General features: G+C 30.1%; 1 protein-coding gene across 3 annotated transcripts; it reads right to left on the bottom strand.

The window, feature by feature from the left end:
- Window positions 1-2,961: 2,961 nt before the first annotated feature.
- Window positions 2,962-12,184, bottom strand: Usp7 (Ubiquitin-specific protease 7). Of its 3 annotated transcripts, none has more exons than XM_070303808.1 (17): window positions 12,042-12,184; window positions 11,581-11,856; window positions 11,351-11,469; window positions 10,977-11,111; window positions 10,702-10,896; window positions 10,420-10,591; window positions 10,148-10,340; window positions 9,801-9,954; window positions 9,106-9,300; window positions 6,313-6,534; window positions 5,590-5,884; window positions 5,227-5,446; window positions 4,944-5,111; window positions 4,323-4,827; window positions 4,156-4,227; window positions 3,992-4,094; window positions 2,962-3,855 (listed from the first exon to the last, which is right to left on the bottom strand). In XM_070303808.1, the coding sequence occupies exons 1-17, from the start codon at window positions 12,157-12,159 to the stop codon at window positions 3,731-3,733; spliced, it is 3,267 nt and encodes a 1,088-aa protein (XP_070159909.1). In that variant the 5' UTR covers window positions 12,160-12,184; the 3' UTR covers window positions 2,962-3,730. The 3 variants fall into 3 exon arrangements, with proteins under 3 accessions (XP_070159909.1, XP_070159911.1, XP_070159910.1); XM_070303810.1 differs by having other exon boundaries at window positions 2,962-3,834; XM_070303809.1 differs by having other exon boundaries at window positions 3,992-4,088.
- Window positions 12,185-13,307: the final 1,123 nt, after the last annotated feature.

Here is a 13,307-nt window from a genome sequence, read left to right as displayed (position 1 = left end):
TTTCAACGCAATTTTACTTAAGATATAAGATTTTTACAAATGAAATGATATAAAAAAACGCGACACTATTCAAGCAAATTTTAATTAGATACAAATTTAAAAATTAGATAAAAAATTTTTTTCCTTATCTATAAAAGAAGAGAATAAAAGAGATTGATCATGATTTTCATCATGATTATAGAATGGCAATGCGGTATTGAGGCAAAATCAAGTTAATCGATTATAGGAAAATTCCCAATCTAATGTTAGAGAAAATTGAGTTAACGATACGTCTGCATATATATAGTACTCTGCAGCTGCTAACATTTCAAAACATAATTTTTTCGCCAGCTTATTTTAGCATAACAGATATATTCGAATTTATTTAGTACACAAACTAAGAGCATGTATATATTATAATTGAATTCTTCTACTCATAACTATTAGTGTCTCTGTCTTTAATCAGCCGATACCCTATGAACTCAACTTCGTTGTTTTTTCACCATTTCACATAATCACACGTTGAACTATTTTTATATGTTTTTTAGCCCGACATTACGTATTATCAATATCTATAATAGATGATACAAACGGAGGAAGAAAAGTATCTTCATAACATGCCTAACAAAACGTAATATATTGAATATAATAACGCATCCATTTGTATTGCTTTTATTACCATTTTTTTACGCATATAGCTGCATCTCGCATTTGTCTCGCTTACTTAGAGAAATGAACTATCAAATATTCAAATTTATACAATTGTAGTTGCTTGAACAGTTTCCTTCATAAAATCAGCTCTACAAAAACGCAAAAGTATTTGATATACAATCTATTACAATTAAATCTATCACGATCGTATACCGGATGTCTCGTCTTGCTTTTTTCCTCGGCGTGTCGTTCATTACAATCACACGCCGCGAATATATGATGTCAATAGTATCATTAATAACTTAACGCGATCTCGTCAAAGGGATTTTATATGATCTCTGTTTTTTCTTGCAAAAAGGGTACAGGTTTATTTTTATTAATATTGATTGTTGTCTCGCGTACCACTTTCGATTTCAAAAGAGAAATTTCCGTCATGATTTCTCTTATTACGTTATATAATGTTACACAATTGCAATAATCTCGGATGGGAGGAATTAATTTCATTTTTTTTCTCTCTCTGTCTCTCTTTCTCTCTTGTGTGCAGAGTATATAATATACATGTAAAATATCATTATCGCCGCTTTTATTACGAGAGATCTATCAGTAGCGTGTTTTCCATCTGTAATTCGGTATAGATCTTTTATAAAATGATCAATTTTTCTGCTCATGTAAAAAGAACTGTGCTATGAAAAAAAATGCAATTACGAACATATGCGGTCATAATAATATATATATGTTACGATATTACACACACCAATCTTTAGGCGTACAAAAAATACTCGATTTGTTTGAATGAAATATCTCTTCAATCAGATCTGTAATGATGCTTTTATGCTCTTTATAACTAATTAATTTGAATTTTTTTTGTAAATACCACACTCTCTCTCTTTCTTTCTCTTTCCCCGTCGCATTCACTTTGACAAGATATTTAATAAGCATGCTATTAAATGGTAATAAACGCCGGATTCAAATAAAAACAGAAATACAAAAGTAAAAAATAAAAAGCAAAACACGCTTGACGTGTCTTTATAGAGTGTAATTTTAAATAATTTTTTAGATGCATTATATTAAGATTACGATTTTTCATATATGCCACCAAACAGTACAGTCTGTACAACCACATTCAATTTTTTTTTTTTTTTTTTTTTTTTTGCAAAATATGCTGTGGTTTAACTTATTTGTCCAGTCTTCATTAAAAACTATTGCGCGTCACATAGATTTCTGTTTTATTATTATTATTAATCGATTATATTATTAATCAGGAAAAAAAAACACCCACACACATACACATACAAAGTTTCTGATAAATTGCCGGATAAACATTGAAACACTTTAGTAATTCATGTGTGTGTATGTGTGTGTGTTTGGTGTACCATTTTATGCCACTTTACAAAGTACAAATTTCGCTTTTGCACTTGGAACATATTATGATTTTCTTATGACTTTCAAATGGTCTGCAATCGTTTAAAAGTTTAAACATTCAAAATAGCTTAAATTTACATTCTTATAGATCTAACTCATTAAAAACTTATGAATAACAAACAATTTCTTAACATAAAATGAAATTTATTAAATAATGCACACGTAGAAAGCTCGGTATCCTTCTTCTTTGACATTTACAATTAAGCTATTTCAAATATTCCAGAAGTGGCGGTATGATGTTTAAATATACATGTTGGCTAAATTGAATTGATCACAGTAAGGTGTAGAAAATGATAAATAAGGATCCACAAATAGCAGAGCTCTTGCGCAACACGCGGATTACTTTCCTGAAAATCATTCGTGCGAGATCTACTTTTTTGTCGTATTTTATAAATTAAATATAAAAAGGAAAAATAAGTTGCTAATTTATGATCAATTTAATAAGAAAATACTATGATGATTTCTGGATGATTAAATCATTATCTCCTATACATTGCTTCTCAAAAATGGAACAGTTGAAGATAAAGCGGTAAAAAAAAAAAAAAAAAAAAAACGTTATTATATGCGATTTGCTTAAACTAGCGTTTGCATCTCTCATCGAGAATTTCTTTGTCTAGATTAAGCATTGCTCGTTTCGTCAATTTCTTGTTTTAAATATCTATATATCCTTTTATATTTGCATTTCACGTACTGGCATTATATAGTAAAAAATGTACAAGATAAAACTCACAAAAAATATGCTCTAAAAAGAATAATATTTCAGGAAAGGCAAAAATTTAGCTTACGCACTTTCTATCCTCTTATATTCTTATAATGCGATATAAAATAAAATAGTTTTCTAGATTTTGTTCGAAAACACGAAGAAAATACAAAAGAGAAGGAAATTATATTTCGAATCAATGGAATAGATTTATCTTAAATGTTAGAATTTTTATGAGACGATATACTTTGCGTTACAAAATTTTCGGGTAAATTAAAAATGTGACATCGCGCCCTTTTTTCTAGCATAATATTGATGGCAAGCCCCACATTTTGAATATTCTGAATACAGACATAGCATAAAAGGAGAGTGTGTAGGCAATCTTTCTCGAACCAATAATACGTTACGAGTGTTAGATGTTACATCATGCAGAACATAATATGGTACCTCTTGGGATGTAACAATTATATACGTGATAGGTTAAAAGCCGGTATATTTCTCACACAAAAGTCACGTTTTCCTAATAAAATTAAAAAAAAAAAGAAAGAAATAGTTTATTAGAGAGAATTATCAGAGACACAATAATATTAGGTACAATGTATGTGCATTTTATAATCAAACGTTCTCGAAGTCTAGGCGAAAATCCGTACTGAGTGACGCCAAAGTAAGCATCGGGCCAATAAAACTTTTACAAATTCGAATCGAGGAACTATTTTATCGCTCTTCTATGATGCATAAAATAGCACTGCACATTTCACAACGATCTTATAATCCATCGTATACAAAGCTTGGATTTACCTTTCGATATCGTTCTCGCAGTATTAAAATTGCATAGTTTTAATCTGGCTAAAGAAACGAATACATAAACGCATTTTCCAACCTTTAGTATATCAGACATCATTCTTTTACTATACAGAGTCGTATATAAATTATTATAAGTGGCTGCCTAATTTAATTTCTTCTTCGTATGGTGGAAATTTAATTGTAAATCTTAATGGCCTTTTCGAGGTAGTTGATACGAGAGCGCTTTGGCGCTTTGTTGACATGTTCCAGGCCAAGCCAAGGCCTATGTGGCGATGTGCCTGCGTTTAAAAGTGGATAGACTACAAAATTTATTCTTCATCAGCATCATATTACAATGTACTACGTACTAAATATAGTGAGACTATGCGATTATTTGACGCTCACTTTATTCGCATGCGTTAGAAAATGAAGAATAGAAACATGATTTATACTTACTCTGACCGGAAAATCTAGGAAGGAAATCGTCGACTTTGATACAACAGTCCGGCGAGTCGATAATGAACTGTGGCTTGCCCATTGACACCACCGCGAACTTAAACTTCAAAGTTTTTTTATGAATTCTCATAAGAGATCAAAAAAGATTAGCTAAGGATGCCTACCTTTTCGAATTCTTTTTCCTGTACTCCTAATTTCTTTAGCAATCTATCCTTCATTTTTTGAAAAGGTTCACCCTATAAAGTACAGCATTACAATTATTAAAATGCATTGTGTTACATGAATATATACATATGTACGTGAAAAGATTTAAATTCGAAAGATCACTCACATTCTTGATTTTGAAGAAAAAGGGTATGCCGAACGTTGAGAAAACGTCTTTATGAAAATGCGCAACAGGAACCAGCATTTCGCCTTCCGCTAAATGCAATTCGTCATTCGGAATTTCTTCTATCCTATACAGCTTGGTGCCTGACGAGTTTAAGTTATCTAAAAGTACATCGTCTCCGGGGCCGGGTAAAAGTTTGTTGCAATTTATTTCTAATATCCTCAGTTTTCCCGATCCGTTTTCCGATAATTCTACTTGCTTCTTAGCCTCCTCGAGCAGAGTGGCAACGGTACCATTTTTATTTGGGTAAAGTATAATCTCCTTCTCCTCTTTAAGTGACGGGCCTACCCATATGCACTTAAACTGTTTCTTGTTTTCTAGCTCGTTTACTCTAATACTGAGCTGTTGATAAAATAATTTTTTTACTTTCGATTTGCAATACGAAACCAGTTCTTTGAGCGTGCCTTCGAATGTACATTTTAAAGGATGGCCGGGAGAATCTTTATAACTAAAAAGAAATTTAAAGATAAGACTTTCTTTCATCCAAAGAGCATTTCAAAGTAATCAAAATCTCTCAGTGTATAATTGATATTAAAATATAAGTAAAAATATATGAATATTTACTTTTGACATTTAAAGAATTGTAAAAGGTACGGATCTGTGCCGACTCGTTGTGCTACAGCCTTTGCCATTTGATCGTACGTCATTCTTAGCGAAAGTTCCATCGTAAAACCTGGATCGTTGGGAATCGTTTTATCACAAAACGTTACTTCTACCCTATAGAACAAATCTCTGAAAATGCAAATTGTTAGATTAGCAAGCATTGTAATACATTCGGAAATACAATTAGAATTATAAAAAATAATTAAAATTGTTATAAAAATATAAAAATATATTTATTACTTACTTAAAATATTCTCGACATGTTGGAAGTTCATACATCTCATTATCTCCTTCCTTTTGAAATACAATAATGTCACCGTCCATTAATTCCTCCAAAACTTTTTCCAAGGGTTCTGTTAGATTGTCTATTTTCTCAACTAGATTTGGTTTAATTTCTTCATATAAAGCAAGTTCAGTGTCTGGTGGGAATCCCGCGCGTTCATTTAAGATTGGTATGAGCTCCTCTGCAAAATTTATTATCAGAGTTATGTTAAGATATTCTCTAATCGTCTAATCTAATTATATAAATGTACATGGTATATGGAAAAAGAGAATATCTATTATATTCTTCTAGTATAATCATATTATAGAAGTATCTTCAACTTACGGACTTTGGCTACAACAGGCATATAATGATGACCACAATAATGGATTTTCTTATTTTTGGGATCATAAAGTTTAAAAAAAAGTAAAACATCGGTATCCTTGTCGAAAGGCGGTAATGCCGTCATGTCAGAATCTGGAGGAACAAGTTCGACGAATACATTCCATGGATTATGATTTTCCGCGCAATCGATGATAGGCTTTTGAAGATCAGCATCCGGCTCGATTAATGTAGGTCTGCAGGTTTGGTTCGAACGTTGACTGAACGGCCAAATGCGAATCTGTTCTATCGGATATTTCTGCAGAATAAATTTAATGATATTATATATTTGCTTTATTTCTCTTTTTATCACTTTTTTGATTTTCTAAATTGAAAATAAAAGCTGTTTTCAGAATCAATAATTTTACAATATTATTTTACCACACGTGTATAAGTTTCATATTAAAAAAAATCTTTCTATTGTTTTCTATTCTTATATCAAAAAGAAAAATTGTCTAGTCTCTTTTGAAGTTTTTTACCTACCGTCGTGACAATATAGTTTAATCAAGCACTGTATGGTTCACACATAGTACAGGAAATATATTATATTAGATATTACACACCAGTATCGATTTATTTTGTAAATAAATCCTGATAGATGTATAAGCACAAGATCAATCTCTAAGCGATATAACAGCGTGTGAAGAAGTACCGAAAGCGCAAAATGTTTTTACTAAGCTTACTTACCAGACTATCACTCAGTAGCTCGAGAAACTCGTGCACAGTGGCCTGCTTACGTACGCGAAATACACGATATAAAGCGTGCTCTGGGTCGTAGAGATCATTTCCTTGGTGACCGTCAAAGCTATCCTCGAGAAGGACATTGACGGTCATGTACAAGTATGCCTCCGTTCTTTCCTTTCTTCTTATCTGTTCCAGCCTCTTCTCCTCTTGCAGCCTCTCCACCAGCTAGACCAACAAAATTAAAATTATCCACGTGTGTACTCGTTTCGTTCTCATTGAATCATTTTTTTCCTCGACTATCTTTTAAATTTATATAATTTGGTCCTTTTTTTTAGAAAAAGAATGTATCATGCTTTTGAGATTCGAGAACAGATTGTATTCGAAACATCAAAAGAATGACGGTACATTTTTCATTCTGTAATTTTAATTTTGTTCATCTGCCGCTATATCGACTACCACAAGTCAAACAATTACACAATAAAAATTATTTGGCGGTGAGTGATGGTTCCCAGTTATTTCTTGCTGGCTAATAAATACAATATCACACAATAAATATACAGTTAGTAATTAAACATAAAAAATTGATACGGCAAATATAGCGTACAAAAAAAATATGATATATGAAAATCTTATAATATTATTTTAATTACATGCTGCGTTACCGTCTCAATATCTAGAATGTGTAATTGTTGATCAAAAATAAATAACAAAATATCTTAATTTAGCTATGTACATGCATAATACATACCTATCAAAACATTATAACCACCACCCATGCCAAATAATTATAACAATGTAATGTGTAACTATAGTAGTGTGGAGATGCTTTGTATAACTTGGAATATCTCCATTACTTATGAATCATATAGAGTAGATGAAAGAGAATAGCGGTAAAAATAAATAAAATTAACGCGATTGTTGCCTGTGAAATTTTCTAGTATCCAACAATTTATTCGTTATTCTTCTTTTTTTTATTTTTATATATAAAATAGTGATGTAGCATTTAAAGGTATCTCACGATTAAAGCTATCATAAAGTATTTACTCTATCGATAATGCTTTAGCGTTCTTCTATCTCTCTCTCTCTCTCTCTCTCTCTCTTTCTCTCTCTCTCTCCCTTCTAGTTATTAATATATAACAACAAATAAATATATAGATAGCATCTGTCAATGATCGTAATCACTATTAACACGAAGAGAATTTAATGAATTAACGAGTTGTTTAAGCGATTCTTGAAACACGAAGTTCTTATTTTACTCGTTATTTTGTATGTGTATCGACTTTAAATATTAGTTCACAAAAACCGCGAAGAGATGAGTAATATAAATCACATTATGTCTCACTCACTAAATAATTCAGTTAAATAATGGATACACTAAAGAAGACATATCAAGGAAGCTGATGTTGCCGACAAGTACTACTTATATTGGTTATTTTTCCTTTTTCCTGTATATATATTGCAAGAGTTAAAATTCGTCAGCTCGAATCGATACTTATTATATTCTCACTAATAACTCTTTTTGTTTTTTTCTAATTCTCTTACACAATTACTCGCACATATCCAATTTTTTCTTGCGATATGTTTGTTCACTTTTCATTCACGGTTTTGATATACTACAGTACAATGATTAAATTTGTTATTGTTATAATATTATACAATGTTTGTTACAATAAAACATTCCCAAAACAATTCTAAGGCTCATCACGATATTAGTCTGACGATCAGACTTCAAGTTTATCCAATTCAGGATAAGCATTCTGACAAGAATGACAAAATAGTAACACGCACATTAGTCATGAATCTTTCTTTTTAATTCCTTGCGTTATCGATATAAAATTGAGTTAAGATAAAAATAAATAAAAAATCACATGTATGTGATTTTCTTATATACGCCTCGAACGCCCGCACTGAAAAAATCCTCATCCTGTCCAAAAAAAAAGACGTCAAAGGTATTCTATATAAAACAAATCTCTATATAACATGAATTATATAATTTCGTTATTGTAATGTACATGTGTTTACAAAATCACTTTATATCAACCTTTGGATCTTTCCAGACATTACTAAACAATCTTTACTTCACTGCGTATTCGAATTTAGTACATTAGCAATCAAGTCTGATAAAGCATGTCTGATTTTTGTATCAAGTTATATTAAATATGAATACAACACATTGAAATATGGATATGATATTTATATAATGTTAACATTTACCAATATAGCAATTCAAAACTGATAATAACATAAATCTCTGTTAAGAAAATCCAAGACAAAAAATTCATACCGTTATAATAGTGTTCATAATAATACTTGAAAAAACATGTAATGGAATATTGAATTTTATCAAATAAATCCTCTAATTTGTACACAGACTATTATGTAGAATCTCTCAAAAATTAAATTATCAATGTGTGGTAGCCAAAATATATATCGTAACGAGGACAGAAAATCTCCTCGAGTCTTTCTCATATATATATACTCCCAGTCTGATGTGAGTTTAACAATTCTATGCTATGAGCAAGCTCACTGTTGAGCAAGCTCATACAACATTAAACTTCAGGAAGAATTTGATCGAGAAGCAACGCAAGTAATTTACTCCTTTCGCCTATTCCCGCCTATATCGGCGTTTGTCGGTTAAAAATCATGAATATAGAGATTTGGATTTCGAGGATTTTGAGTGCATGGACGAAGAGTCGTCGTCTCTGTGTGCGAGTCTTTAATCGAGTCAGTCGCGTCTTTGTCACGTTCAAGGTCGCTCAACTCCTGGGAAAGCTCTCTTTGAAGGACGTTTCTGACCTCTTGAGGTATATCCTCTTCCTTGACTTCTTGCAAAACATTTTCCAGCTCTGAATTTCTTATGTAAACCAGCATATAAGCGTTAGTGCAATGTTTCACAGCCATAGACATATCCTCGTCTTGACCACCATAGTTGTGTTCGATAGCTTCCTGCTTTGTACATCGCGAGACAACATCATCGTCGAACTTGCACCACTGCCATAGAATAGATGGAGCAAAATCTTTCAATGTCATTTATAATGTTATTATATAATATACTAATGTAACAAGTTAAGAAATGAATAAGGAAAATTAATACTAATGTAATATTGAAATCATGTAATTATCGTTGAAAAAAATGCACAAGAAAAATAATTAATTATTATTTGTTAAATGATTATTCTGGATAATACGCCTTTAAAAACTTAAGAAATTTTTTTTCGTACTTTATAAAAAAATAATATTTTATAAATACCAAAGATGTAAAAATATATGGCTATAAAGGACAGATTAATTTATTTTTTTGATCAAGATATAAAAATAACTAGTTGCTAAAATTTAAATATAGAATTTAATATAGATAATTATAGATAGTCATAGAAATATAGATAGCTATAAAATTATGGTATGTATACATAAAGTATATTAAGGAAAGGAAAGAGATTTATAGTATGTATTTAATTCATGATAGATGTCAAAACATATATTTCATTTACCTTGCCATCACCAGCGGGATTAATAAATACAACATAATGTCCACCATGATTGTCACCACTATGGACCAGAACTGCATGTAATGTGTAATCTGCACTTGTTGCTTCTTTGTTTTGCAGATATTTGCCAAGACTAATCTTTTCATAAAACTCGAACCTTAAAAGATAAGTTTACATAACTATTTACACAAAAAACATAAAATAAGATTTATATTTTAGATTTTATAGAAGTTTATATCTTTGTTTTTTAAACATAACTAAAACAATTATATACTATAACTATGATACACAAATGTATATTATGTAATTTAATAAATTGATATAAGCTCTGACAAGTATCAATTTCTTACCTGTCATTAAATTTGACAGAACAATCTGTAACTGGATCATACTGGAAACGCATTAAATGTAAATGTAAAACCGGTGGAAATGAGGAGAATATTACACCCTTTTCTGCTTCTTGTAATCCATGTTCTCCTGCGTCGTATTTATTATCGCCGTCGAGACTTTCTGTACTTACATAATCGCTAAAAGACTCGTAAACTGAAATATAAAAAAATCTATCCATATCTCATCACTTATGTATTACACACAAAAACATGATGTCAATTCCAATGCTTACTGTTCTTCTTGCCCTTTATATTTAACTGTATGTCATAAAATGTTTCAACTCTTGTGGATTTGTAGTCTATGTTTTTACACTTGATAAAAGAGACCATTTTTCCCTCAAACAATTTTGGCACTGTTCCTTCCACGCACGTTCCTTTCATTTTGCTCTCCAGCTTATCTAATAGCTAAAAAGATAATTTATATATTGTATATTATATATATATATATATGTATTAATATAGTATAACAAATAGTTTATAGAGTGACAATGCAATAAAGTGCATAATGTATTTACCACACGTAGAAATTCCTGAACATCATGCTGCATGAAAGAATCCAGCGTTTCCCATCCAAAACTTTTAGTTAATTTCTTTGTACCGACAGGTTTGTCAGAAAATTGTAACTCATGAAAAACCCTTTGCAAGGCTAGCGCGACACTCTTACTCGAATCATCACTTTCTGTTGGCATTTTATACACCGCTTTTCGCAACTAAAAAGAAAATACATTAATAAAAGATATATTAAAACAATAGGAATAATATATATTTCCCAAGTTTATATATTACCAACCTGGTTTGTGAAATACAGAGTTTGTAGTAAAGAATTCATGTAACACGTAGCACCTTGATTCTTTAATCCTACATATCCTGTGTGTTTTTTACTATCCCAACTGACTCCATGAGGTGCATCAGCCACTACATGAACCTAAATCACAAACAACAAATATTTAAAAAATCATATATGCTAATCATATGTGTGAAATCATATGTATGAACAACTTTCTTTGCAAAAAGTTAAATTATATATTTCAGCGATAATTAAAATATTAATTAGAAACAGCGATAATTAAAATATTAATTAGAAAAAGCGAAATAAAATAAGAAACTCTGAAAAAAAATCACAACAGTTTCAAAAATATTAATTAATAAAAATATGTTACAAACCTCAAGCGTAATTGAATCATCTTTGATAAAACCTCTTTCAGGATCCAAAACGTCCTGCCATGTCATGAAATGGCTAAAGCCCCAATCATTCTCTTTACTATAGAAGAGATGTTGAATTTCTATAAAAATATGAATTATATTATTGCAAAAAAAAGTGTCATTTTAGATTCAACATTAAGTTTGTGATGCATGTTAAAATAAAAAAATTAAAGAATAAGAATTATATTTACTTCTGCTAAATAGTTCTTGTCCTTCTTTACAAGAAAGGAGACGTAACTCAGCGACAGCATAACAACTCCATGATGTCGACTCGCTCTCTCCATTACACTGAAGGAAAAATCCAAGTGATCTCTGCGGCTGTCTTTCTTGTGTCTGACTTGATCGTGGCATCACCATTATTTTCCATGGTAAATTGCGAACATAACATGCAGGTGATAATTGTGAATCTTTCATCTTGGATATATTCTCAACAGTGTATCGAAAAGTTGCTTCGGACCGAGCCTCATCTAAAAAAAAATATATATATATATAGAGCGTATAATACTATATATTAGGAGAATAAAAATTATATCAGTTATAACAATATAAAAATTTTATATATACATACATGTTATTTAAGATTATACAAGATTATTTCTAAATTACAAAGTAATTTAAACAAAGTTGGTATATTAAAGAAAAATCATTATACCTTCTTCCATCTCTTGATCTTGAACTATACACGCTAATTCTGGTTCACCATTTATAGGACGATTATCTGTTCCATCCCCCCCACCATCGTTTGGAGTTTCTACAAGAGTAATATCCATTTTTTTTTTACCAGCAAGATAGATAAATCTGACAAACAAAGAGTGATATTCAATATAGACTAATGTAAAAGTTAACCTCAAATTTCAACAATATAGAATATACAAACAATAAATATTTATGCAATTGTATTAATTAATTAAGCTCTCAATATATATATATATATATACACACACACACACACACACACACACACATACATATATATATATATATATATATATATATATATATATATATATATATATATATATATATATATATATGCTAAACCATTATGTATACATTGAAAATATAAATAATACATTTTTGCACGCAAATTCTGCAATATGGTATAATAATGATACAAAGTAATTAGTTTACCTAAAGCTGCATGGCAAGTCTGCAAGATTTTTTTTATAAGAACATGAAGATTACAATTTATAGAATACTTCATGTGGAATGTTTCGTTAATAAATAATTATCACAGTACGATTGGTGGAAAGATCAAAATAAAAAAAATTAAAAAATTAAAAAAAAACAAATTTTTATCAGATGAAGATCATAAAGTTACTATAGGTTAATATTCACACTTCGCGATTCGCACAACATATATTTGTTCGATAAATAAAAATATATTATATGAAAAAACAGAATTGTCAATGTATCGCCAATTTATTCATGTAGAACTGTGGAAATGGTAAATAAAATATAGTGATTATTTGTTCAATAGCTATATGTATAAGGTACAATTTCCTTTATCAGTAGTATGATTACATTTATTTACTCACGAAAATTTCCGATAATGAAACTGTGTGACGTAACACATACCGTTTTATATTACCTATGTAATCAGATATATTCATTATTTTGCCATAACATGATGTGTATACTATTTAAAAGAGGTATTCGTTATATCTCACGGAAAAAAAAACTTATGCAACGTATGGGTCTCGCATCTCAAATAGAATAAAATAGTAATAAAAAAATTGGAATATGTCTAAAATAAAACAACATGCAATATAAACTGCCATATTTGTAATGTAGAGTATAATTTTTGACATTTGGAAAGAGTATAAAAAAAGAGATGCGATTTCTCCTCTCTTAAAAAAAAAAAAAATCTATAAATAATAATAGTTTTACAAAGTACTCTGCGTTGATACCACTGCTT

The sequence above is a fragment of the Polyergus mexicanus genome, unplaced genomic scaffold, assembly GCF_030449975.1.
Source record: "Polyergus mexicanus isolate NDT 795.1 unplaced genomic scaffold, iyPolMexi1.0 SCAF_11, whole genome shotgun sequence".
NCBI classification, from domain to species: domain Eukaryota; kingdom Metazoa; phylum Arthropoda; class Insecta; order Hymenoptera; family Formicidae; genus Polyergus; species Polyergus mexicanus.
Note: the sequence above shows the minus strand (reverse complement) of the source record. Positions and strands in the feature narration are given on the sequence as shown.